This window comes from Chlamydotis macqueenii, chromosome 3, assembly GCF_036417535.1.
Source record: "Chlamydotis macqueenii isolate bChlMac1 chromosome 3, bChlMac1.mat, whole genome shotgun sequence".
NCBI lineage: Eukaryota > Metazoa > Chordata > Aves > Otidiformes > Otididae > Chlamydotis > Chlamydotis macqueenii.
The window spans coordinates 62534549-62560487 of NC_141558.1; the positions used below are offsets into that span (position 1 = coordinate 62534549).

Sequence of the window (25939 nt, forward strand, 5' to 3'; positions counted from 1 at the left end):
CTTGGCAAAAAAAAATAGAGGAAAGAAGTCTGAAGTAAACAGTAAGGAAAGATGTGGAATAGTTGCCTGTGGTCTCCTCCCGCTCCTTCAACCCTCTCCTAAATGTAGTGTAAAGAAAACATTTTTACTGTATGGCTGCTATTTTTCTTTATGATCATGCACATTTTCTGATGATGGTAGGTAGTGCTACAGAGGTTGTTGGCAAAGGTGCTTCCTTTTTCAGTACCTTATAGTTGTGGAAGAAACTCAAATAACAGCTTCTCTACTATTGTGGTTTAGCTACCTATGCTTTTCTCCGAGAAGCTGATTTTTTAGAGAAAGAAAATCTGATATCCTGCCTTTTACAACTACTAGACAAAGTATTGCTCAAAGCAATAATTTCCTACCGTACCAAACCCCGCAATTTGCTAAAACATAGTTCAGTTTCTCAGTCACTTATCAGATTAGACCGATTAAAAAAAATGGAGGGAGATCCATATCTGAAGGACATACATTCTGTAGCCAGAATCTTCTGAGTTCCAATAGATATTAGTGTATAATATAGTCTTTTTCCTTTTTATGTATTAGTATGTTGAGGATGCATATATGTAACTTACTAAGTTACATATATTCCGTTCCAGAAAGTAAATATTAACCTCAATTTCTTGCAATTTCTGTCTGTTCTACTCCATGTTTTTACCTGACTGGGAGAAAAAAAAAATTAATAAGTGAATTTTGTATCTATTTTTTGGAAAGTGTATTGGTCTCTGCTGAATTGCCCTTGCACCCTGACATGACTGCTCTAGGAGTGCAGGGTGTCACTGCTTGTTTTCAGGGGACAGAGTTCTGTGGCTGCTGGATCAAGGTCTTTAATACATGTGATTTTTTCAAGTTGTGATTTCCAGCTCGATTTCTGATCTGAAATGTCAAGACTCCTCAGAATATGCAAACAGAATAGCGTGTCTTTAAAATTACAATAGGATCCTGTTTGCCTGAGGTTGTTTCCGGCCCCCAGCCCCCAAACAAATTGTTCTGTCACTGACTCCAGTGGTTCCTGCAGCATCTGCAGATTCTGCAGCATCTGAATGCAGATGCAGCCGCTCAGTTACTGGAAAACAAAGATTTGGGACCAGTGACTTCTGCCTCTGCCCCAGGGGCCTGGAGGAGCCCTGGCTGGGCTGCTCCATCCATGGAAGGCTCAGGGCAACCGGTCCCTTCTTCTTACTCCCAACACCTCCCCAGACCAACTCATTTACTTTTCCAGGAGCCCCAGTGATGATATCAATTACTGAGACAGGAAAATCAGGTCATAGAAAAGATCAAGCAATGGGAAGGTGATGGGCTTACCTCCAAAACCCCATTCCAGTTTCCATAGAGGTGAAATATTTTTCCACTTTTATATACAAATGGAATGTCAGTTCAGGAGAATGAGAGTTGTCTATTCAGATGGAAAAGCAGGACAGACTGTTCAACTCCCTTCTGGGGAGTAATCACGTGTAGCCACTTCCACTGGCCCTTGTGCACAAGATCTGTCTGCCCAGCAGCTATCTGCGTCCAGGGCTGCTGAGACACCTGGAGATGGGCCAGCAGATCTCAGAGCAACCGCAGGAGCCAACACAAGGACTGAATGCACCAGTACTTGATACCTGAGATCTAAGAAAAACTGTTCTTCCTAGATCTAGGAAAAAAACATTTGCTGGGCTTTATTTCATAAAAACAGAGAGAAGAGGAACATCTCATGCTGAAAAAACAAACCTGAAGTATGAGCTCACAGCTGCAGTATACTTGCCGCACAAATAAGATGGTGCTGGAAGAAGTGATTTATTTTTTTCTATAACAGTCCCTTCGTGCTGCAATGGATCCTATTGTGTTCTGGAGAGAGAATTACTCAGCCATTAGGTTTTGGGGAAGAATAAAACAGGAAACTTACTTTAAGGTGAACTGGAATATATGTCCTTCGTTAGGATTTTAGGCACGCTTCTGTTTGCTGGAAGCATTTTAATCAATGTTTTTCTCCATGTAGTTGATGTAGGATCTGTGTTATAATATCAATGAATACAGTGTACATTTCTGTGCTATGCTTGTGTGGGAACTAACAGAGTACAGTGTTTTTCCTAGTAATATACATCTAGTAGTAGAGCCTGGTCCAAAACATTAGTCAGTTTTACAACTATAGACAGAATTTACTGACATTCCTCAGTAGTGTGATAACGATGAGCTGATTCTTATAAATCTTCAGGGACTTTCTCTTCAGTGTAGAACCAAATTAAAATTTGACTTTTTAAAAATTTTCACATGTTAAGGTGTTTCACAGGTTTGGTGAGACTTAGCCAAATATTTGAGGAGAGAAGGTTCTTGTGAGCTCTCTAGCAAAGAATTTCTGAATTGCTTTTCTGTAATAAATTCAAAATCTAATTTGCAGAACCTTTGCATTATATATCATTTGTAAGTAGAGCCTTACCAGTTAAGATTGTTTTTCATACAGTTCTTGTTTTTTCTTCGGTAACCATTAGCTACAGAATATACTCTTAAGGTAATGTCTAGGAAAAACATAACTTTTTTTCTGGATGTTACTTTACGACATACTCAATGTTTACTCAAGCAGATCTGTTTTGTAGAAAAAGACAATAATCTTACTGCTTTTTCTGTGTTACGTCTTGCAATTCCCAGAAAGAAAAACCCAAAAAGAAAAAAAAAATCTCTGCTTAGTATGAATTGCACAAGAGTATGATGAGTCGAGAAATACTTTTTATATGCCTTCACATGCACATGCCAAAAAAGTCTCTGCCAGAGTTACTCTCTGTTGGAATTTACAGGGGTTTGTGAAGAGCAAATACTGACGTGCTATCTTGCTCTTTCTCCTTTAAAATACTATTTGAGGAGGAGCCTGAGGAGCTGGATTGCTCATAAAAGGATCTGTTCAATGAATATCTAAGACAGAACTTTTGAGTTGCTAAGCTGTGACTTAAAGGTAAATTTTTAAACAGAACAAAATTAAATTATTGTTTGTACAGTTTATTGTTCCTTTGGGATTTATAAAAGCATCTGCAGTATTTTTTGCCTCCACCCAAAAAAGTCTGTTTGTTTGTTATATTAGAAGTTTGAGATTGCAGTTTCCTCCTCTTTCTGAAAGGCTTCAGCAATTATTTGAATTCCCTAAGAACATATAAAACACAGGAGACAAAAGCCTCAGCTTCTGTTTTCAGCCCTAGTTGTGGAGAAAGGCAGTGTTGCAGTGTACACTGTCAGTGAGATGAATTAGCATTTATAAGGTAAAATTTTTTGAAATATTCATAATATTCTTGTTGCTGGTCTGGTTTTGTTGTTTTTCTATATTTAAAAAAAATAGTGAGAAAATATGCAGGGGTTTTAGTTAACTTCAAATAAAAAGTAATGTAGCTAGCACAATTAAATACGTTTACTAGTGACACTTCTTAAGTAATGAAGTAATTGGAAGACATTAAATAGGAATTTCTTACGGGGTGTCTTGGCCTCTGGAAGGAGTGTGATGCCAGCATGCTCTGGACCGCCAGCGTCCCCGGGAAGCTGCCTCGCTGGCTGCCTTGGGCGTGGGGAGCCTGGGCATGCCTCCCGGTAGTGTTCTTGGCACTGACACAACAGATAAAGCTTTGGCGAAGTTACACCAGCAGTGGGCCCAAATTGCAGACCTGGCTTCTAGGTGTAGCTCCAGCGTAGTGGTTCGTGAATGTAGACTTCTGGGTTAGGCCAGTCATAAGATTAATTAGTAGTCAGATTTTTACAATGTTGGTTCATGTTCCTGTCCATTCATGGTGGTTTTAGAAGATTATTAAACAAACATGTATTGATGCAAAGGTTGAGCAGTGAGTAGTTCACTGTCCGAAAACCGTATTTTTTTCCCACTTACAGAAGGACATATAGAGTAGAAAGAAGGAGGAGAATATTTTCCCTCCCCTGCTCTGTCCATCCTCCTCAGTGAGGGGCAGAGCACAATCCATTTCTTTTTCCAGGGCAAGACAGGGCTCCCCTCCCTTCAGGTACGCCTGGCCTTTCCTCCCAAAGGGGAGTGTTTGGTGCAGGTCCCTTATGTGACACTGCCATTTGTAACTTCAGTGTCACAGTGAAATCAAGACTAGGTGTACCTAATTATGGGATGAGGAAAGAAGATGGTGATGTAAAGCATCATTGAAAGGGGCTCTGGTTTAACCCTCTCTGCATATCTTGCTAGTTGCTCGTCCTTTCAGATGTTAAGATTTTGCAGTTTCTGGAATAAGGAGCTGGGATAGAAACCCATACTCACCAGAACAAGTCTGGCAGAGGCTACTTGGCAGCAGCTTGCACATTTGATGGGTTGAGTGAAGCCACGGTTGCCAGCACATCTGCTGGGGAAGAAGCCCCAGTGCCAGCTGCTCCTGCAGCTGCTTGACGTCCCAGTTGGGGAAACACAAAACCAGGTTCTAACCTAGACTGGGAAATATCAGTCTTTGCCAATGGCAAGCACCTAATTAGATTTTTTTATCAACTGTTTTGTAATTACAGAAATATGTAGCTAATTATTTTTCTTAGAGCCAGCTCATGCTCACCTCTCTTAAGAACATGCAACAAATAAAGAAGGTAAACTGCGATTTAATTGTACTTTAGACAGTAAATATTTAATACAACTGAACCGTAACAGTGAATGGGGCACAGAGGGTAGGCTAGTGTTTGAGTAACGTGGGGTTGATCCAGAACTTTTCTAGAGTTGTTAATTTTAAATGCATAGTACATTGCAAAGATGGCCCAGATTAGTGATCTGTTGAAGTGCAAGAGGTAGCATACTTGCTGAATTCTAGGCAGGTTGAAGTTGTGGATTTGGTATTTTGTCTTGTCTTTTTTTTTTTTTTAAGATCAAATCAATTGTTTTAAAAAAAACATTTTCCAAGCAGTGTAACAGTAAAGTTCAGCTCCCACTTTATGCAGCTTTATTCCTTTGTCTACCATCAAAATGAAAATGGTTCCACTCCAAATAGTTGTATTATCTACATATGCCATTTCTATTTTCTTTTAAACAGAAAAACATTCTTAAAAGATAAAGGAGTCTTTACCAAAATAATATTTTCTGATGAAGAAATACTACATGATAAAATGTGCGCTAGCTCAAGAAATACTCATCTTGAATAAGCAAATAATGCTAACATTGCTTGTGCTTATTTTGGATGAAGTTCTCTTGCTTTATTGTTCAATAATTCACTGAGTTATGGAGGTATTTTTATGTTCCACAGAGCAACTAAACCAAATTTAAAACTAATAAGAAAGAAAATTTCCAGATATTGGCCATAGATACTGCTTGTGAATAATAATTAAAAAAAATAATTTATTGTAATATCTGATGTACAAACGAAAGTCAAATTGTTAATCTCAAACTTTAGTTCCTTTAGTCTCATGTGTAGATGAAGCTCTTAATCAGAGCAAAGCTTCAGGTGGTGAGGAAAGTTTTCTCCTGCAAGATATTACAGGCACTTTCTTATGCTACTGAGCAATGAGCCAACGCTTCCTTCTCCTCCTTCCTCCTTTCATTGCTCTCCCCCAGCCATGAAGACTCCTGGGGCAGCTCCATCAGAAGGAGTAAGTGGCCAACATTGCTGGGCTTCCCGCTACAAAGCTGCACAGTGCTCCAGCCTCAGGAGAAGGCAGTGAGTAGAGGGGAGACAGGATTACCAGTGAGTCAAAGAGAAGGGGAGGAAGAAGGGTCACACCCGAGTTAGGAATATATACATATCTATTTATGTGTATAGTGCAGAGGGGAGTTGGCAAGGAGGTGAGGAATGTGCAGAAACTGATGAGGAAGGATCGTCCTGTGGTTAATGTGCAAGAATGAGACACCTTTCCTTTATTGTGTCTCACTTGATTGTACTGATGTACCTTAAAGCGTTGGTTGTGCAAGCACCGTACGATCTTTAGAGAAAAGCGTTAGATACAGGGAGACGGGCTGAATCAGTGGAAACTGAATCTCCTCTTGTGTGAGGTGGGTGGCAGCTATGCGGTTTTAGTACAAAATGAAAAGGCAGCACATCCCAAAGGTTTGCACTTTTCCTGCTCCTCTCCTCCACAGGCAAAACTGCCATTGTGTAAAAACTCTTAAGAGACAGTTAAAAGGTTTCGGCTGATGTTAAGCATTTCAGAAGTAGGCAATGTGTTGTACAATGGCAATTGTCGTATCACTACTTACAGTTTTGAACAGGTATCCTTTATAATTTCATTGGAGAGGGAACATGTAGAAGTCTTGTGGGCAATGCTGTGGAAGTAGAGGGAAATTTTCTTAAGTGTCCTGTTAAGAGCTGACAGCACATTTTGGTTTGATGGTATGAGCAAAACCCTCTGCGTTCATTTTCTCTGAATGTTGTCTAACTTAACTGGTGGTAGTACGAAAAGCAGAGATCATTAGTGTTTGTATTATGGTGATGTAGAAACCATGTCCAGGACTACAGGTACAAGATGCTGTTGAACCACTGAGGCCCTGCATTAGAGAACTTACTGTCTACACAGGATGAATGAACCACAGAAGTGGAAAACTGAGGCATGGAAAGGAAACAGTTTGTTCCATAGGAATCCAGGAAATGAGCTCAGGGCTTATTATTGCCATCCAGCATTTTAGTTCCAAGAGTCCTCTCTCAGAAATAAAAATGTTAATCTCAAATTATTGAACATTTCCCAAAGCAAGCTCCATTTGTTCTACCACTTAGGAACTCTCAGCTTTTTTCTAGTAATATTTATGTAATTATATGAATTGTTATTTTACATAAATTAAGTATATATAATACATCGAATTTTAATCAATGACTACATTAGCTCCATGTGGATTGTAGAATCAAGCAGTTTCTGCTTGTCTACATAATAGTGCCTTAGCAGAAAATGAGAATGATGCCTTGTGGCTCAGGTAACTCATCAGTGCAACCCATGAAATGCATATACTCACAAACAAGAGTTCTTGAAGAAACTGAAGAATAAAAAGTAAAAAGCTAATTAGTTTAATTAAAAAGATCACTTAACAAATATTACAGGTAGATGAGAAATAAGAATGCAGAACAGTAAAGCAAACTTGGTTGAATAAATGCTCGACAATTACCTGGACTTTCTGCAGAAAAAGAATCTGTTCTTCAACTGCAAAACTCTCACTGGCAGATTCAAGGCATCCAGTTGTGTTCTCACAGTGGAAGCATTTAAAGCGTTGATAATGCTCAAATCAGAAATCCACGTAATAGAGTCAGATGTAGGTGTTTGAGAGAATTCAGTTTGAAGTTGCAATACACAGGCACATGCAAAGGGTTCTCTGAAAGAGCAGCTATAGCTAGAACGTGTTACTACAGTTAAGAAAATAAAATTTATAGTTTGGATAGCTTCAGGTCTGGGTGTGACTATGACGGAAGAAAATAATTTCCTTTGGGCAGCCAAGAAGTAGCTTGACCTAATGCACTGCGCATGAAGGTCAGAACTCTGTACCTCTTTTTGTCATTGGTCTAGGACAAAACACAGATTCTTTGTGCTTTTTCTTTTACACAAAATGAAAATCATTATATTAAACTACTTAACATATTTTGGAAATTCGTGTATGTGGAATTGGAAGCATACAAGTCTTAGAAGTTTGTTATTAAATACATTTATTTTAGTAGTTGGGAGTCTAGCAGAAGACTAGAATCTGAAAAGCACAATTTGAATAACTAACAATGTGTGTTTATTTATGCTGTAATTTATTTGGGAGAGGGGTGGGAGGAGCATGAGTGTAAGATGGTTTAGTAGCTGTGGCAGCAATGGTAGTGGGAAGACGGTTGGACTAGATGATCTTATAGGTCCCATCCAACCATGTGATTCTATGATTCTATGATTCTAAGATACTACCTCCAAAGTTCCTATGGTAATGCAGCCTACTACCTGTTGCTAAGAACATGCTGTAGCTATTGTTATCACTTATATTAGAGCTCTTAACATTTCAGGATGTATCCTTTAGTTTTTGAGGTGTTATTTTGAATTCAGATTCATATGTGAGAAAACCAGTAAGTTTTGCCACTTCCCAGCAGGGCTGTAGAACAATAGCAATGATAGCGATGCAAGAACCTGATTCTGCTAACACAGCTCCCATCCTGTAATGCGGAGTAATTTACAAGCTATCTAACAATACAGGAAGAAAAGAATTATCGAGATAGATCAGTGCCCTATCTGTATTAATATTCTCTTTCCCTGGAAAGTCAATGATCGCTTTTTGGAGACACGTAAGACTAAAGCCCCAACAATAATACAACAGAAAAACTTCAAAATACAGACCGGTGGTTCTTAGCACTAGCACTGGAAATGGTAACATCCAGTTTACTAAGAAGATCCTGTGCACTCCAAGTCTGCTTTCCTGATCCAGTAAAGTGTCCTGGGAACCTCTTTTACCACCCTGAAGCTGCTGAGCAGCTGCAGTATGGTAAGCCTCGAGTCAGCCAAAGTGCTGCCATTCAGGATGATAGCAGCAGCGAGACTCTCAAGATGCCATCAGTCATATGCTACTGCTTGTGAGTACTGTAAACCGCAGGCAAGAATGGGAATAATAAGCAGATCACTCAAAAACAAAGCAGAGTCATATTTCCTCCTAGCTGCCTGTTCTCCTGGGCTTTCATTTCCATCCTTCAGTAGTGAGTTCAGACCCCTAGATAGTAGCTGGTAGCTCGTTACGATATAGTTCAAGCCAAATATTTACCAAAGTAAAGACGGTTGTCTAAGCTGATCCTTTCAGTTATGGAGGTGGTGATAGATGATTTCTCTCTTCTGCACTTACAGTGCTGTATTTATACAAGGCTCTGTGTTCTCTCGTTGTGTTCTTTTTTCCAAGAGATGTCTCCTACTTCTAGTTCAGTAACTCTATTCTTTGCTGCTAGATGCCAATGTTTGTCTATGTTTTCTTCTGCATATGAATGCCATTGGCTGAATTTTGCAAAATTTGTGCTGGCGAGCTTCTATATCTGAATTTCTCATTTCTCCAGAATGAAAAGTTTGGATGTGAATAACCAGTCCATGTGATTTGTCCATGTTCCTATGCTCCCTTTCTGGCTTTGTGACCTGTGGTTTGGCACTCTATGTAAATGTTTATATAAACTTTTGTATTTTTGTCTAGAAAATACTGATTGTTAAGTAAGTATCACACAGTAGTATCAAGGAGCTTGTTATTTCTTTTTTATAGCAAACAGTAGTCCAATTATTGTTGCATAACAAGTGCTGATTTTTGTTTAACTGAACTGTGGGATAATGCTACACTGTACAGGCGCAGAGAGTACATGTTTTGAGGGTGCGCCCACAGTGCCGTGAACTGGAGGTGTATGCATCTATTATATTTATTACAAAATAAATAGTAACAGTCACAGGGATAATCACAGTGAAAAGCACACTTACAGATAAGAGGTTTGGTGTGGTCTCGGCTATCTGAATACGATCCTCATGGGTAAGGTCTCAGATTCTTTCCCTGGTGTGCTGTGCTCATAACCGTGGCACCTAATTTAGTAACAGAGGTGTCTTAGACTCAATCTGCAGTTGAAGTGAAAAACATGCAACTCTGAAAGGCAATTCAGTCTCTTTAAGCGTTAGTCACTGGGTGGAGGAACTTACTCCTCTCCACTGACTTACACCTACGGTTACACTGAAATACATCTGACCTTAAGGCAATAATTTGTGGCCCATTATCAAACTCAGAAACAATTGAAAGCATTTTTAGTGCAATATAATGTACAAACATTTTGGAAAGCTACCTTCTTTAGCACATGAAAGACTGTCTGTCCTAATCAACTCTGACCGTGTTTTCAGTCGGAGGCAGCTACTTGGATTTGCAGGCTCTGTGTTTGCTCATGCAAGAACAAACAGGTCTGCGAAGAGGGTAACGTGGATCCTGCTTCAGTATCTGTGTTTCTGAGGACTGCTGTTACCTGGTTCTCTATGACAGTTTTCTCATCCTCTTGGATTTCAGTTGCCTGCAAGCACTTTTTCCAAAGTCTGAATGGTTGTAATCACTTTGCCTCAAGATATTTCAGTTCAAAATCTTTTCTCTGGAGTTACTGGTGTGATCTGATACAGTTTAAGGGAGGATTTCAAGAGTATCTGTAAAATATTCATTTACCTTTGCTCCAGATGTTCATTTGTCAGAATGGACCAGCTGTTAAAGGCATGCATGTTTATCCTAGGGTCTTCCTCTGGCTGTATATCCTGATAGGCTGTGTGTCAGTGCAGAAGTGATCTTACCAGGAAACTTTCAGCATTGAAGAGAGTTTTATGAGTAGATTGTCAGCTTTTGTTTCTTGCATTTTACTGATTGGCACAAGCAGTGCCAATAATAAACAAGATAATACTGTTTAACATGTTAAGAAACAGCATTTATATGGATTTTGGTTGGTAGAGGAGGGCAGAAATTACAGTTGGCAGGTACAGGCAGACAGTTCCACTAGTTTATGTTGAGGATAAGATCCACCATTCACTCCAAAACACATTTTTGAAAGAAAACAGTGGATGAGTGAAATCTTGCATCTGTGACTGTTGCTGGTCTAAGAGATGGACTTTTGAATTGCTGAAATTCGAGTAATTGATTGGTGAAGAAAAAAAACCACCTCATTCACAGAATAGGACCACTGCAAGGAAAATGATGAAATTTTCTGTGTAAAAAACATCTACAAAACCAAATGATGGTTTCTACACCAAAATTTCATCCCCTTTTTGTAAAAATGGAGTATGAACCTTCCTTTGCAGAGCATTCTGAAATGAAACTGCAGAATGCATTGGATGAAATAACTACTTAGGAGCTCATTACGACTGTTACCAGAAATAATAGAACCACACTATAGAAAGCCCCATATTTTGGAATATTTACATGTTTAAAAATTCAGTGGTTACAAATGGATGAAGTGAGGTGGCTCCCCCAGTTTCTCCTGCTGGAACGGAGACTCGTCCTGTCTCTGTAACCTCTAAGGTCGGTCTCATCACGTCTGCTCAGAGGAAATGTTCATTGAAAAGCTTATGCACATGAGAAAATCTGCATAAAATGCTTTCTGCAGACAAGAATTTGTAACAATAATCTGTATAACACTAAGACAACAGAATGAAAACAACCCAAATAAGAACAAATCACCATGAACAAGTATTAGACACCTTCAAAAATAATTCCAGTAATTCTGCTGCTTGTTTTTAACCTAACTTTTCATCTGAGCTTGCTACTTTTACACAGCAACTCTTCCCTCTTTTAGAAAGCTTTCCACCAAAACCAGAAACATGCCTAAAACATCAACAACTCATCTTCCTTCATCTCAGAAATCCCAAGCCCTTTCATAACTGAAATAGTGAGGGAGCCAGGGGCTCCATGGGCTCCGCGAGAGGCCTTATTACTGCCACTCAGTTTTCCATGGGAAGTACTGAGCCACTGCAGGATGTGTCCTAAAACGTTCAGCTTAAGAAATACTTGGATGAAAATTGTAGGAGAGCTTGACTAGAATAAATACTTGTAACCTCTTGTGAATTTGCTGTGGTATTCCTGACTTACCACACGGAGCTGTGTACTAAATAAAATCAATAATTTGGTGGCGGATCCTAGCTCCTGCTGCGTGGAGCTGCTCTGTTGTTTTGTCACAGCTATGGCCCTGTTTTCTCTCCTAATCTGTTGTGCTTGCTCAGTGAAATTGAATCCCACGTCATTTCAGGCAAGCCTGGGAGAAGTTGTTTTCCTTGGTGCAGATGGCTCTTTCCTCCAGATGTGACCAGCAGCTAAGAGCTGCCTCATTTTTGTCTTAATCCTTCTGCCCGTCTTGAAGTCGTGCTGATGCTACGGCCGTGACTATAAGCTGTCACGCGTGTCCGTCACAGCATGTGCACACAGGCTCTTGTTACCTGAAGTAGGTTGCTTTGGTTTCTTTGGTTTGTTTTCTTGTCTGTTTTAATGAGGACAAAGTAAAATTCAAGACTGTGGTGGCCCCTGGGAGATGTCCCTGCTGGAAAGCTGTCCTGGTGACTTGGCTCCGGCTAGGGTGCAGCCCTTCATGTTTGCCGCTGCAAACATTCCAGCCTTGCATCTTCAGCCCAAAGCAGCCAAGGAGAAGCTGTACCCTTGCCGTTTCCCCTCGCCCTGTTTGTTTCACTTGGGAACACAATGAGCTGTCAAAATTTCCTGCCCTGTTTCCACAGAATCCTTCCTTTCGCTCCAAAAAGGATTATTTATCTAGAACTGCTAATTGCATAAATTGTCAGAACAATTGTTTAGCTTCATTTTAAGGTGGAGAGCAAAGAGATGTAAAGGTCTAGTGGACTGACAAAAGTTGCCCTCAGAGTCCTCTGTCAAAGCAAAAAAAGAGTCTGGTGTGTTGCCATGAACGGCCCTTGCCTCTCAGAAATTAAAAATCATGTGGTATGGTGTACATTTGGTGCAATCCCTATTTTTAGTATCCCTATTGAGTGTACTGAGAGGCAATTAAAAGTAATAGGGAAGAATATAAATGTTTTGCAAATAAGTGAGCCAAGAAAAAATGGAGGCAGGCAGGTGTGGTTGATTTAGCCCAGCACTACTTCCTAACTAATCTTTCTCTAATGATGTGGAAAGAGACTAGGTGGCACCTGGCGAGGTATTTTGACATAACAGATTCATGAGGTAGAGCTACTTGATAACATCTTTGACTCATCAGAAACTTGCCTTCCCTGAGGGTGAAGTTAATAATCCTCAAATATAAGGATTTTAGTGGCTGTTACTAAGTTAGCGGGATGCAGATTTATTCTGCGTATAGACTCCTGTAGTGCTAGAGACAACCCAAACTTTCATTACCTTTACAAAATGTAAAATTACACAAATAGCCAATCGGAATAATCATTAGTTTTCCATGACTTCAGGTCCTTGGCTTTGCTGGTTAAGTAAAACTCATTCCTGCTTTCTTAGTTCAAAGAACTTAGAGCTGGTAGCAACTTTATTGATCATCATGCATAGTCTTTAGCTATTTCAGGTCATCTTTCAGTGTGTATAAAGCCCATGCCATTGGCTGCTTCAATTGTTTTTGTCTCCTCCTTCAGAATTATATTCTTCTGATCACCTAAATGGTTCTTTTCCCACTCTGCTGTTTATCAATGGTGGGCGTTACATCAGGGTTATTTTTCTTTTATGAGAAGTCTCTTTAGTGCCCTGATCATCTTCCTAGAGGTCATTCTCTCCACTTTTTCCAGGAGGAATTCAACTTTCTCTGAGACAGTATTTCAGATGAACTTACACCAAGTACTTTGACTAATGGCAGCAGTACCTCCCTTGCTTTCCCTTTCTTTACTAGTATTACCTTTTCTGAGTAGTGTACATACGTGTCTGAGTTGGCTAATTTCTGTAGGAGACATCAGCAGCACCATGAGAAGAAGCTGGACTACTAGTAAAACGGAAGTAGAAGCTGCAGGTAGCTGGGCCATAGAGCAGTTGGGGCAGAGAAGATGACAGAAGCAGTGAACTTTATTTAAAACAACTGTAGCTGTATACACCTGGTGTCTCCCAGGTTTGCGTTATCATCAGGTCTTGCTAGTGCCCTCCTAATTCTGGGTCAAGATCATCAATAAAAAATTTTAAGACCATTCCCGATATGAACATTCTAAAGATTATGCAGTAAGTATTGCCAAGCAAAAGTTTCCTTTTGGTTCACACTGTTATCTTCTTACTTTTAGTCTTTTCCAACTTCAGTTTTTGTACTCATCTCTTGCCTTCTCTTATGTGTTTAATGAAGTCCATACGGTTGAAATGCACTACAGTATTGATTTTTTCCTCTTGTCTAACAGTTAGCTTTTTAGTTGAGGTAATTAAGTATCAAGTTTGTCTTGTGTGGTCTACTTTTGGTAAGCTCACATTGTGTTTTCTTCTGTATTCCAGTTGTCTACCTACCTTTAGTGTTCTCTTCCTCAAAATTTGGTTGTAGTATTAAGATCAGAGTTAGGCAATTCTTTTGATACATAACTCTGTCTGATTTTGTTATTCTGTAGCACTATGGTACCTCTCTTGATCTGATAGATCTGTTATTTCATGTCCAGAAAGAAAGTCAGTCTTTCTGGGTTTACAGTATCATATGTCTTGGGTGTTTGGTTTTTTTTTTTCAGAATTTTGGAGGTTGAATTTCTCGCTTTTTTTCAACAGTATCTGTTGATTTCATCATGAGTGACATGTTTATCAGCGTGTCAATGCAGGGGATTCTTTTCAGTTTCCCCTTAATTCATTGGTGCGTACAGAAAAACAGAAGCCTCAACCAAGGCATGCTCTGAATTTACACCCGTTCCTAATTTGCTGATGCTTGTCTTAGTGACAGGCTCAAGCCTGTCTGATTTTTGGGGGTTTATTTATATAATGTATACCATATGCTTGCCGTTCTTACTTTTTCTGCACGAATCAGCCGATCTGATGGGTTTACCTGTGTCGGAGAGCCGTGCTTTTAAGTCAGGGTGCTGCCTTATGAGCTCTGCCTCATGGGTGCTGATGAGTCTTGCTACGGTGTTTTACAAATGCCCCAGCTGTTTGCTCCACCCTTCTGCCCATTAACGGAAGGATGGCAGGCGAATAGATGGATACACCTCCATTGCCACACATTGCAGGTGATTTTAAACTGTGGCTGAAGGTAGACCCATGGTATTCTCATTCTCACTTGGAAGTGCAAGAGCTGAAGAGCAAGCTGAGGTTTGCACCTCCTGCCCCTGCTCTCAGGAGGGGTAAGTGGGGTCAACAGCAGCTTGAGCTGTTTTGGGCTGGTTCCTTAGAGCCAGCGATTGGCAAGCGGGAGGGAGCTGAGTGCAGGGGACACGTGTTCTGTCTCTGGAAACAAAAGCAAAGCAAAAGTAAAGATGAGAGAAAGTAGATTTATATTTATAATCAAAAGTGACTGTGTTTGAAATAGTCTTAGTTTGAGTGCACGCTCCTGTATCTTTCATACCTCTACGGACCCCTAGAGGTTATGGAAGTTTTTCTCTACCTCGAGTATTTAACTTCGTAGTTCTACTTGGCTTTCTTCCCTTAAACATAATTGTAAGCGCACTTAACTGAACATTAGTTAGAAAAAAATAACAGCATCTAACTAGGTCCTTTTATTACGCTACAAAATGTTTGGGTTTTTTTTAAACACAGGCATAAGAAGCTAGCACTAGCAGCCAAATTCTTGTATTATTTTTTTGTTTAGATTAGTCAGATGCTACATTTGTATCCCAGGGGAATTCATCATTTTATTGCAAACTTTGAGAGGCCTTCAGTGTGAGCAGTCTGAGGAAGTGCAGTGGCTGTGCTTTCAACACTGTGGCCAAGGTTTCTGGAGAGGAGGAATTGGTGTTGGGAAGAACGAGAGTACTCTAGCCTGAACCTCTAGAATCTCCAAACTTCATCTTGTTTAAGAATTTTTACTATTTTGGTCTTGTTACTTGCTTATAAAGAAACTATTACATTACAGTACAAGATATTTAAGGTTATGAAAACGTAAAACTGACATCTGCTTCCTACTACTTTCTATGTAGTTGGAGAGAGGTTTTGTAACTTACTCATCTTAAGTAGCTTTTTTCTCCTTAAGTGAGTTTTTCCTGTTTCATCAATATTAGTGGTAAGTCAGGTACTAATCCATGTGAGTTACACAGCAATACTAATTCTTAGTATTGTGTTGTCGCTGTATGATATTTAAATATACATCCTAAAGCTTTGGAGTAATGCTTATCTGAGGACATCAGGTTTCATTTACATAAAGCAGCTTGGTGTTTGAGGAGAAGTCTGACATTTTCCAGAGTGCTCAAAGAATAGAAAGTAAAACAAAAACAATAAACAATACAAAAAAAAAAACCACAATAAAACAAACAAACAAAAAACTTTTAAAAATCTTTGTATTTTGTTTGGGGATTTTTTGATCAGCTCATGTTTTTGAGACCAGTCCCACAGCTTTGGAGGTCAGTTGGACTGAGAGCCTAGTCCAAGACTGAGACCTTTGTGCGTGATGCCATGACACTCAAATCCAACTGGTCTTGTCTGGGCAAAAACCTGGACCGCTATACTACTCCTGAAGCAGTGAGAGTCTACTTACTGAGTGAGAAGCTGTTCAGTAGAATAAACACAGAGGGGTTTTGTGCGTTTGTTCTGGTAAGACGATCAGCTGTACTGCTTTACCCAGTTACCCAGGGATGTCATGGGAGATGATTTTTTGGACCTTAGTTTTCCTACTGGAGGAGCATAATGTCATCACTTTGAAAAGAAAATAGATCTCGATCTAAACAGCAGAGAAGGGCAGCTGCCCCTTCTAATGTCTCCGGGGATTTTGTGTTTTGCAGGAGATGCACGGGTGAGAGGTCAGACAGGGGTTCTCTCCGAGCGTCGTGGCTCCTACCCATTTATAGACTTCCGTCTTCTTAACAGTAAGTGCAACCCTTCCATCAGGTCTGTATTTAAAAAAAAAAAAAAATCTATATTGAAAGTTTATGAACCAAAGTATCTAATTTCATACGTATCTATAGTTCAGCTGTCTTCATACAGTCAGCGTTAATAACTCTATTATTCTCACCCAGTGAAATGTTTTGATTGTATGAATACTGTCCATAATGCTGAGTCTGTCAAGTAAATACAGTAGTGCCATGGGGTGTGCTGGAGTGGGCAGGGAGTGCTTCAGAATTAAAAAGATAAACCTCTATGTCCTTTAGCCTCTTAGCCAACAGTTGGAACAGATTTATGTGAGTCTGTTATCCGGTCATATAGAATTGGCACAGAAGGGGAGCATGTGACAGCACTGACCAGTGGTTTACAATAACATTAATTTTTCCAACAATTAGAACCCAATCCAAAGCCCCATGGAGTCTTGTCATTGACGTCAGTGGATTTTGGGTCAGGCCAGCAGTGAACATCTGTTAAAAATAATCTCAACCTCATTTTGATTGAAGTTATTTTGCCACTGTTGTAAATAAAGGAGGGCAAACCTAAAGGAAAAAAAAAAATCAAGATCCTGTTGTTTTTTTTCACCTGATTCTCTATACGGATGCAGATCTATTAGACAGTGTGTAAAAAATACAATTAAATTTAAAAAACAGAGAACACTTAGTTTTGGGCCCTGCAGCATTCAGTCTGGGTACTGTGTTAACTCCAGTGTTCAGACACGGACAGCTCTAGATGCGTCCCTGTGTGCTGCCCAGACCGCTCCATCCAACCTTTGAAACTGAAGTTACTCCCTGTCTTCATCCAAACAGACGGGAACTCCGGCAGTTTGTTTAGTGATGACACTTCTAAGCTTCTAGCGATTATGCTTTTCATTAAAAAGCAATTACCAAACCAAAGTTTTACATCTCCTTTCTGTAACTGATTTCCTGAGTGCCTGAGGAAGGGGAAGTGAGGTAGGTGGCAGGGAGAGGGGAAGAAGCCCAGCCACGAAGACTGAGGTCTGGCTGGGAGTCAGGAGAAAAGAGAGGCTGATAGGAAGGGGAGGACCTGAGCTCTGGTCGGCTGCATTCACCCAGGCTGGCAAAGTTACTGCCGTCTGGCAAAGCGCTTGCTTTCAGTCTTGCTGATAACAGGGATTTGCTAGGTCGTAAGTCGACCGGAGTGCTTGCTATGGCTGAGGTAGAAAGACATAAGGGGTAAGATGGATCCAGCAGTTTTCCTAGGGCAAAGAGGGAATAACATACTGGTTGAGCAGAGCCCTGAGGATAATTTAGTCCTGGATTGCCAATGAAAAATGTGAAGAAAAACCTGGTTTAGGCTAGCTGGAAATATTACTGTTGATGCTCTTATAAAGACTGAGAGAAAATAAAACACTTCTTTTCATTCATGAAGTAGAAGTGAATATTTATTCACATTCAAGAGTGACTAAATTAATTATTTGCTTTTTATTTTGGATGCATACACTTTATTTAAAATTCCCATCATATGTTCTGTCTTCTGTCTGGTTAAAGAAACAAAAACCTTTTCGGCTTTTTTTCTGGAGATAGATAGGGCTTTCACTTTCATCTTTATCCCTTGCAGATGAATCCTGCCATCCTTTAGATCCTACCAGCTTCTGGGAAGAGCTGGTGCTGTCCGTAGGCTGGTCCGTGGCGAGAGATGTACTGGTGAATACTCAGCCTTTGATCATACAAGGAGCAGGGCACTCTGCATAGCCCCTCTCCTGGAACTGCTGAGCTTAAAAGCGATACCTCTCTCTGCACGCACCTCTGAGCCCACGGAAGTGGGGCACCTGGGGTTTTATGTTCCTGTACTCTCTGTCCTGGGGACTTCTGGCTTATTCTTTCTTTTTGCTACTTTTCTGTAATCTGAAAGAAGTCACTACGGCTGATCATGGTACCTGTGTAAGGAAAAGCAGTGATCCTGATTCTTGATTTCCCATTGTTTTCAGTTTTTTATGTATTTACTGCTTTCTACCTAGGGAGTGGTGTTAGCTTAATTTTTCACTGCAAAATGAGGTGAGATTTCTTAGGCAGTTGACTACTAGTTTTGTAGATGGCAAATGCACTGGGCCTGGCTCACTCAGTGACCTACAGAAAAATGAAGATGCTCAGTGTCAGAGCACACAGGCGTGTGTTTTGCCAGGAAGTAAAGGGACTTTTATGTTATTTGTTCATAGACATCTATCTGTCAAATCCATTTCTGCTGTGCATATCAAATAGGCAGCAAAAACCATGGGGCTGTACGCCCTATCAAAAAGGAACATATATTAATGTCACTACTGCAAACTTTTTTTAAAGTGCCGAATACTTACAGTAAAATTTTGCACCATGTTACATTTGTATTGGGGCAGTACATGACAGGCAGTAACCATGTACTGAAAACAGAGTAAGGGAGGGATGAGGCAGACAAAATTTTATGGTAAATATCCTCAGAAGTTATAAAGAAATGCAGCAAAAACATTATACCAGCTTCTCACTAATTCAGACAGAATGAGCTTAAATAGTGATAGTTCCCTCTACCATCTGAAATATTATTCCAAATAACAGTGCTACTCTTGTTTTAAAATAAGGGAAAACACTGAAGCTCATTCTTGAACAGAGTTGACATTCATTTTGAAAACTGACATTTAAAAAAAAAAATTAGGGCATTGCTATTTAATGTCAGACTAAAGGTTACTTAAATGTAACTTTTTTAACATACTTACAGATTCAGTCAAACTAGTGGATTTTTCCCTACTGTGACTGTTCAGGGTCACACCCAGTAGACCCATATCTTTTATTTTTTCTGGAGTCCTGCAGTAAAGTCGCTGTGTAACTTAAGACACTGTTAAGTCTTTTTGGATAGGAAAACTTCCTGCGCTCTGAAAATGGGATCTTCTGTAGCCCTAATCAAAGCCAACTGAATTAATGTCAGCTTCTTGCTCTTTGAGCTAACGTCTGTGGTGCCATCTACACATTCCTCCGGTGCCTCTCTCCAATATATAGGAAGGTAGTGAGCGTTATTTCACCTTGTCAGTACCAGGCTGTCAGGACCATGAGGATTTTGCAGGATCCTGTCTAGAGGAGATGCAAGGCTTTAGAATCTTCTTGTCTTTTCTCTGCCTAGTTGCAAGCTTTCCTTGAGGCGTAGTTGCACTGGTGGGTTTTGAGACTCTTTTAAGATGATTCTGAAGTACAAAACTGAATGTAAAATACCCCCATGTCACCAAAAACGCCTTGGTTCTGCGTTGCAAGGAGCATATGTTTACCTCAGCCTCCTGAGTCAGTCCATGCAAGTTGTGGAGACCTGCCTGACCAGCCAGATACTCATTTGTGTTGATGGTATTGAGTCAGAAGCTTCAGCAGAAGCTACATAGCAGCTCCGCTCCCTCAGGGAAGCTGCAGCAGCTGATGCTTGTTATTCAGCCTATTGTGAAGACCCCCAGGAGGTAAGCCAACCATCCCTTATTCCGTCCTGCCATCATAAGGCGATGGGACATCCAGCTCCTGATGGTCACAAATATATCCCTGAAAAAAATAAGCTGGACTTGGTGACCTGAGGCTCCACATTCACTAGGGTGCTTATGACGAAATATTCAGACTTTACAAACTCCTGAACTTAAAGATACCAGTTTTGCTCAGCCCTGTAGGTTTACAGGAAAATGAGTAGAGGGTTTTCTCTTCCTGCAAATAAGACATTCCTTAAAATGGGAACAGCGGGATTAAAAAAGACTTAGCATTAAAACCTTATTTTCCAGAAGGAGTAACAGGATGGCATAAGCAAGTGTTAGGTGCCATCCAGCAGCTGAATACAATGTTTAAATGGTGTAAGATCGGTTTCACACCAAACCTCACAGATTTTAGTAAAGTTTGACTCTGAACTCAGCAGCTGTAGTTTGTAGCTGAACCTTACGCAGGTTGAAGTTAATAATGGCAGTTTATTGGCACTTTTACCTTTCTGTGAATTAAATTAACCTTTTTGTGTTCACAGGACAGAAAATGAGTTAAACTGAATATATGCAGTGTAATAATTCAGAATTTGAAACACTTCTGCAATGAAAGTTAACTTGATTCAATTTTCCTTTTAGCAAAGCATGGTTTGGATTTGAGAAATACAGGACCGTAGGGTAAAGCAGGAATAATTTATTTGTCTGATTGACAAAGTTGCTCAGTGAGTCATGGAACCAGATCCTTCCACTGACTAACGTGCAATAATTAAAATAGATTTCATTATCCCAGGATGAATTGTGCTGGTTACAGTGATGGTACTTTTCTTCATTGCATTAACCAAGAGTTGGAGGGAATTCCTTGTGATAAATCTAGAATTGTGGATGAGCATGCTCCAATAACCAAGGCCTCACGCTGCTCCAGTTGTATTAGATACTTTGTTTTATTGCCAGGTGAAATTAAGTAGAGTAACAAAATAACACCATTTACATGTGAGATAAGTAAAATTTTATTCACAGACTTGCTTGTCAAGCTTTCAGTCAGAAGACAAGCATGTTCTAAGGCTTAAACAGTGATTCTCCAGTTCCCATCTTGTTTATGCTAAGCTTTTCTCTGGGTTGAATTTTTGCTTGCAAATGACAAAATTATTAGCCTGTAATTGACTATATTTAAATCTGTCTGTGATGGAGTAATATAATTAAAATTATTTCTGCTTGCATTTTTAACTTTTCCTGAAAATTGTTCATTAGAGGCACTTTATTTTTGTCACAGCATCAGTCATGCCATCATTTTCATTATCTTGCACCCACTTGTTTTCAGTAAACCATCCAGAGTATCCCAGTGTCTGATAGAATTCACTTTATTGATCTAGGAATGATAACAAGGAAAGGGAAAGGATGTAGTGTGTGACCTGACCAAAACTGTGTAACTCAAAGAGACTTCTATTTTCTTACACCTTGCACAACAGAAACAGAGAGTGGGATCTTAGAATATGTAAAAGGTCAAAACATGTCCGTAGGCACCCCAGAGATATAACCACATATTGCCTAGGATCTTGCTATTAGCAAACGGGCAAAAGTTGAGTCAAAAAAATCCCACCTGCTTTAAGCTTAGCTTAGAAAATTAAGTTAGTATAGATGATACACTTTTAGTACTAGATGGTGATAATGAGTGATATTGGGTACTGTTCAGTCTCTGTCCTTTATTTGCTGTCTGATTTGAGTCAAGCAAAATCCTCTGGGTTTCAGTATGTTTGCAAATAAAGTGAGGCTTTGCAGGCTTGTGATGAATTAGGTACTACAGAAATTAAAAGTGTTGTCAGGGTTAGTAAGGGAAGATATGAAGTCATGAAAAAGCCTGCATCTCAAAGAACCAAAGTCTGTGGATGTTTGAGTCTGTGGTTTCTGCCTGTCTACAGAAGGGTCCATTTGCAAAATTTACATTCATTTTTGTGTTTGGATTTTGAACAAGTCCAGGGCTTTCAGGTAGGGCCCATCTCCAGGGAAAATAAAACTTAACCACAGCCACCAACCCAAAACTGAACCATCAAGTAACCTGAACCCAAATGAGTGAGGTTGAAAGGAGTTTGGTTAACTGTCTTGTTTTGTTGCCTTTGGCTAGAAAAAGAAGTGGGAGTCAGAGATGCCTTTTTAGATATTTCTGACCCAGGTTAAATTAGGACACTAAAAGTCTTGTGAGGAAGTTTCAAGGGCTGATTGGATTACTCAGATCCCAACCCAGCCCGTGGAGATGAGTCCAAAGTTCCAGATGGTTATTAAATTAGAAAGGGAGGGATCTTATGAGGTCCGCATCATTTCTACATAATACCTCCCTTAGTTCTTCATGGATAAGCACATCCAAAAGATACTCATCAACATCCCAAAGGCACACGAGCTTCTCAATCTGATTAGCTTGTGTCTGATTTGAATAGGAAGAACATTTCCAGAACTGAAGTCAGCCTATGGACTTGCTTTCAGTTTACTCTTCAAGGAAGAGGAACTGGAATTCTCTTAATAATGTTTCAGTATAAAGATTCTTCTGTTTTCTAGTAACACTTCGCTGTATTCAAAAAATCTTCCTGTCATTGGAAGTCAGTCTGGTTCCCCCTTTTCATCAAATAACAAGAAGTTTTTTTGATTCGGGGTGATGTTTGCATTTTTAAGTGTTTTTCAGAGTTGTTATCTGCAAAGTTTAATAACAAGGTAAATTGAAAAATATATTCTGCTTCCTGTCATTCATGCTCCTTGTTTAGCTTTTACACTATGCTGGTAGAAAATGAAAGCCAGAATGTAAAACTGACTGATGCATGTGCTAACAAAATGCAGCAGTTTGGTTATGAATGCTTCAGGAACTCATGAGAGCAAGCAGAGCAAACAAAAAACTGGATGTGCTTCACACGCAAAGTCTTAGTGAACCCTGACAGGTTTGTAACATATTTTTGAATGCGGATTTGGGATTCAGTTCAACTGAGAGTGTCCCTTTAAAAGTTTCCAAATGATGCGTGACCCATTCTACCACCCCACCTTCTTTTCCCTGATTAGAAAAGGGAAAGGGTGTACTGAAGATAACACTGAGGATGCTTTCCAAATGACCAGAGGAAAAGAAAGAACAAGGAGAAGGGATCATTAAGATGATAAATGAGAGCTGGGTTTGCTGTTATTACAGGTTATGTTGCTTTTTCTCAAGGGGAGTGAAGGGGGAGGGGATGTACGATTTCCTGTTAGAGAGACTATAATCAGCTATAGAACATTTGCAGTTTTAGGAAAAAATGGTCCTGACTGTGCTACTGTATGAAGAATGAAGTGGCAAAGTGAAGGTTCATATTGAAATGATAACGACTTTGTGGCGCAACGGAACACAACATGCTGTTTCCTAAGAACTTGTAGCAGGCTTTGTAAAAGATGCCAAGATGGTTTTTTGCATAAAAATGGTTGTTGACCCAAATAAAGACTGCAAATTGTGAAGAGAAACACATCTAAATTCATCTTACATTTGGATTTAATCTGTTCCTCTTCCTGTTATTAAGGCTAATACTCTGTTACCTAACTGACCTTTGAAACCCTAGTTTCTCCAGAACTTGGTGTAATGGGATAATTTGGTATACAAGTGGGATAATCTGCATAATTCTTCAGTTCTGTGGTCTCTTTCAAACAGTATCCAAAGGAATATATTTTGTGATATAGGAGAAGATGCATGACTAATGTTCTTCAAGATGCCAACAAATGTGCAGGAACTTTATGATTTGGAAACTGATCTGTTAGAAGCCACCATCACCTCAAGTGTAATGTTCAAAGAGGAGGAACGCCCATAGCAAGGTGGCCTAGCAAGTTGGTGTCCCAAAACCTCCCACATTTCGTTAACTACATTAGGCAAAGGAGCATACAAGCACTTCTCCTCTAAACAGGGCTCTGCATTGATTTTGTGCACTTGTACAGGTAGTTGAAGAATGGATCTTGACTCAAAGTGGAAAATTTTAAAGATCTTTTGTTTTACTGCTCCTAATTTTCTGCTTTTCTCTGATGTGTTCAGAGTCCTTCTCTCTGTCACAGTCTTTTCTTAATTAAAAAAAAATATATATTTACCCATTCAAAGAGAAATAATACGGTTGTAACCCATATAAGCAATAACAGCTAACAGAAAGCACTTGAACTCTAAAACTGAATTTTATCAAAAGCTAAGGAACAAATAATTTTTTAATACATTAGAGAAGCATGTGAAAACAAAATGTTTATAATGCAACCTTTTTGGATTCCCATATAGTTTGAGGAAGCCTCATGAGGATTTCTACATTTACAAAATTTCAGTACAACCTGTATTTAGCTGTAGATACTCTACAGTGCAAGGGGTTCATGCCTATTGTCTTAGTTGTGGTGACCAATGTATATTCTGATGATAAAATTTGTATTGGCACAATCTTACTATTTTTTTAATCTAACTATTTTGTCATTTTCTCACAGCAGCCACAGATGATTGAGAAGTACAGCTGGGTTATTCATATAAGCTTTTTGGTCCTTCTACACTTGACTGAGAGCTTTCAGGCAACTATTCCTTTACATAGGTTTCTGATGCTTTGTGTGTTTTCTCAGGTCTTTCTTCAGAACTGCAACGTTTCTTGAACTGAAAGGTGCAAGGTAACAGGAAAGCCTAGAAAGTGCAGAGAGAAAAGGTTATCTGTTCTAGTTTACCAATGCCTTCTGCAAAAATAAAATTTGAAATGTTAGGTTTGGAATCAGTTTTTAGATTACCTAGGCCAGTTCAGCTGTCCCTGCAGATACTGATATTGTCTTTTGGATAGTGTGATAAAACAGTAATGTAAGACGATATTAAGAAGGCACAGCAATTTTTTTTTCTTTCATCAATGCTATGCACTCTTCTTTGTAAGAAAAATTGAGCAACCAAGTCATGCAATGAGTATGCCAAACAAGACTTCAGTAAAGGTGATCTAAATGCCTAGCATGATATGAGACACAAAAAAAAAATGGACAAACACCAATTATTCCTCATAAGTCAATTACATATCTCTTGAGCTCTGAAATAAAAGCATTCTAATCAGCTGTCAAACCAGGAACCTTTGCAGGAAATTGCCTCCATAACCTATAGGACCAGAGACAAATTGTTTCCCAGAGTCCTCGCTGTTCGCAGACTGGACGGTAAATTGCAAGTCTAATCCTCTCACCTTATCTTCCAGATATGCCAGCGCTTTTCTACCAGTCCTGCCTGGCATACAATTGTAGAGCAGTGGCTGAGTACAGAATGTCTTTGCATCCTCGGAAGAGGGGAAAGGGTATTATAAACCGTAGGAGTCAAATGCAGGCGCTTGAGGACCAGATTTGTATATATTAGGTTTATTCTACATCCTTTTGGAAAGAAGAGGAAAAACATTTTATATTTCTAAATCAGTTGGCTTTTGAAAATTAATAAACCTGTTGTTATCCACTCATGCTGCTGGGTGAGCTGTTTTTATTGTACGCTAAGGTGCAATAAAATAAAAAAGGCTACACTGTGAAGAAAAACTCACAGACCTTATTCGAATGCATAACCAAGTTTGTTTACTTTGAAAGAACAATAACAGTGTAATGAATGTCTGGTGCAGAGTTAAGTACATCCGTGTCCAAATTTGATTTATGTGATCGTTTCTGGATGTTAACTCAACCATTGTTCACATAACCTTCGTCATTTTTATATTCATGCTGCCTGTGGGCACACACTAGCGCAGCAACGCGAAAGAAATCTGAAAGAATACTGGTAGCAGTTCCTAGCGCAGGAAACCTCTTTCCCTGAAATAACAGATGTTGGGGCGTAGCAAGCCGTAGATCACGTTAAGGTGAGCAGATCTGTGTAACTGGAGGAACTTTGTTAGGAGAGAGAAGGCAACCATTGATTCCTGTAGCTTATTAACCTCTTGAGGGCCACGTGCAGTATCCAGACGTCGTCCATGGTCTGATAGTGGGCATATGTGCTGTGGCTATCAAATTACCCCATGAAAAATGCAACCACTTTGGCTGCCGGCTGAAATATGGCAGGAGATACGCTGTGAGCTCAGGCCGCCGGTGTTTTTAAAGGCAGAAGTTAAGCTTTGTGAAGAATGCTTATATGGATACTTCTGTAAATATGTAGCTGTGTGTAGGCAATTCACACAATAACTGTTCAGTATACAAAGAAG

The 25939-nt window shown here is 39.6% G+C and overlaps 1 protein-coding gene across 6 annotated transcripts in view; it reads left to right on the forward strand.

Annotated features, from left to right (window-relative positions):
• Window positions 1–25939, forward strand: part of PDE7B (phosphodiesterase 7B) — a 185473-nt gene that overhangs the window by 127372 nt on the left and 32162 nt on the right. For 5 of the 6 annotated variants that reach the window (XM_086745036.1, XM_086745038.1, XM_086745034.1 and 2 more), the window contains one exon: window positions 16252–16335. The exons of the other annotated variant lie outside the window; for it this stretch is intronic. In XM_086745036.1, coding sequence (XP_086601162.1) covers window positions 16252–16335 — 84 coding nt within the window. The remainder of the gene's footprint in view (window positions 1–16251; window positions 16336–25939) is intronic. 6 annotated transcript variants of the gene reach the window in all.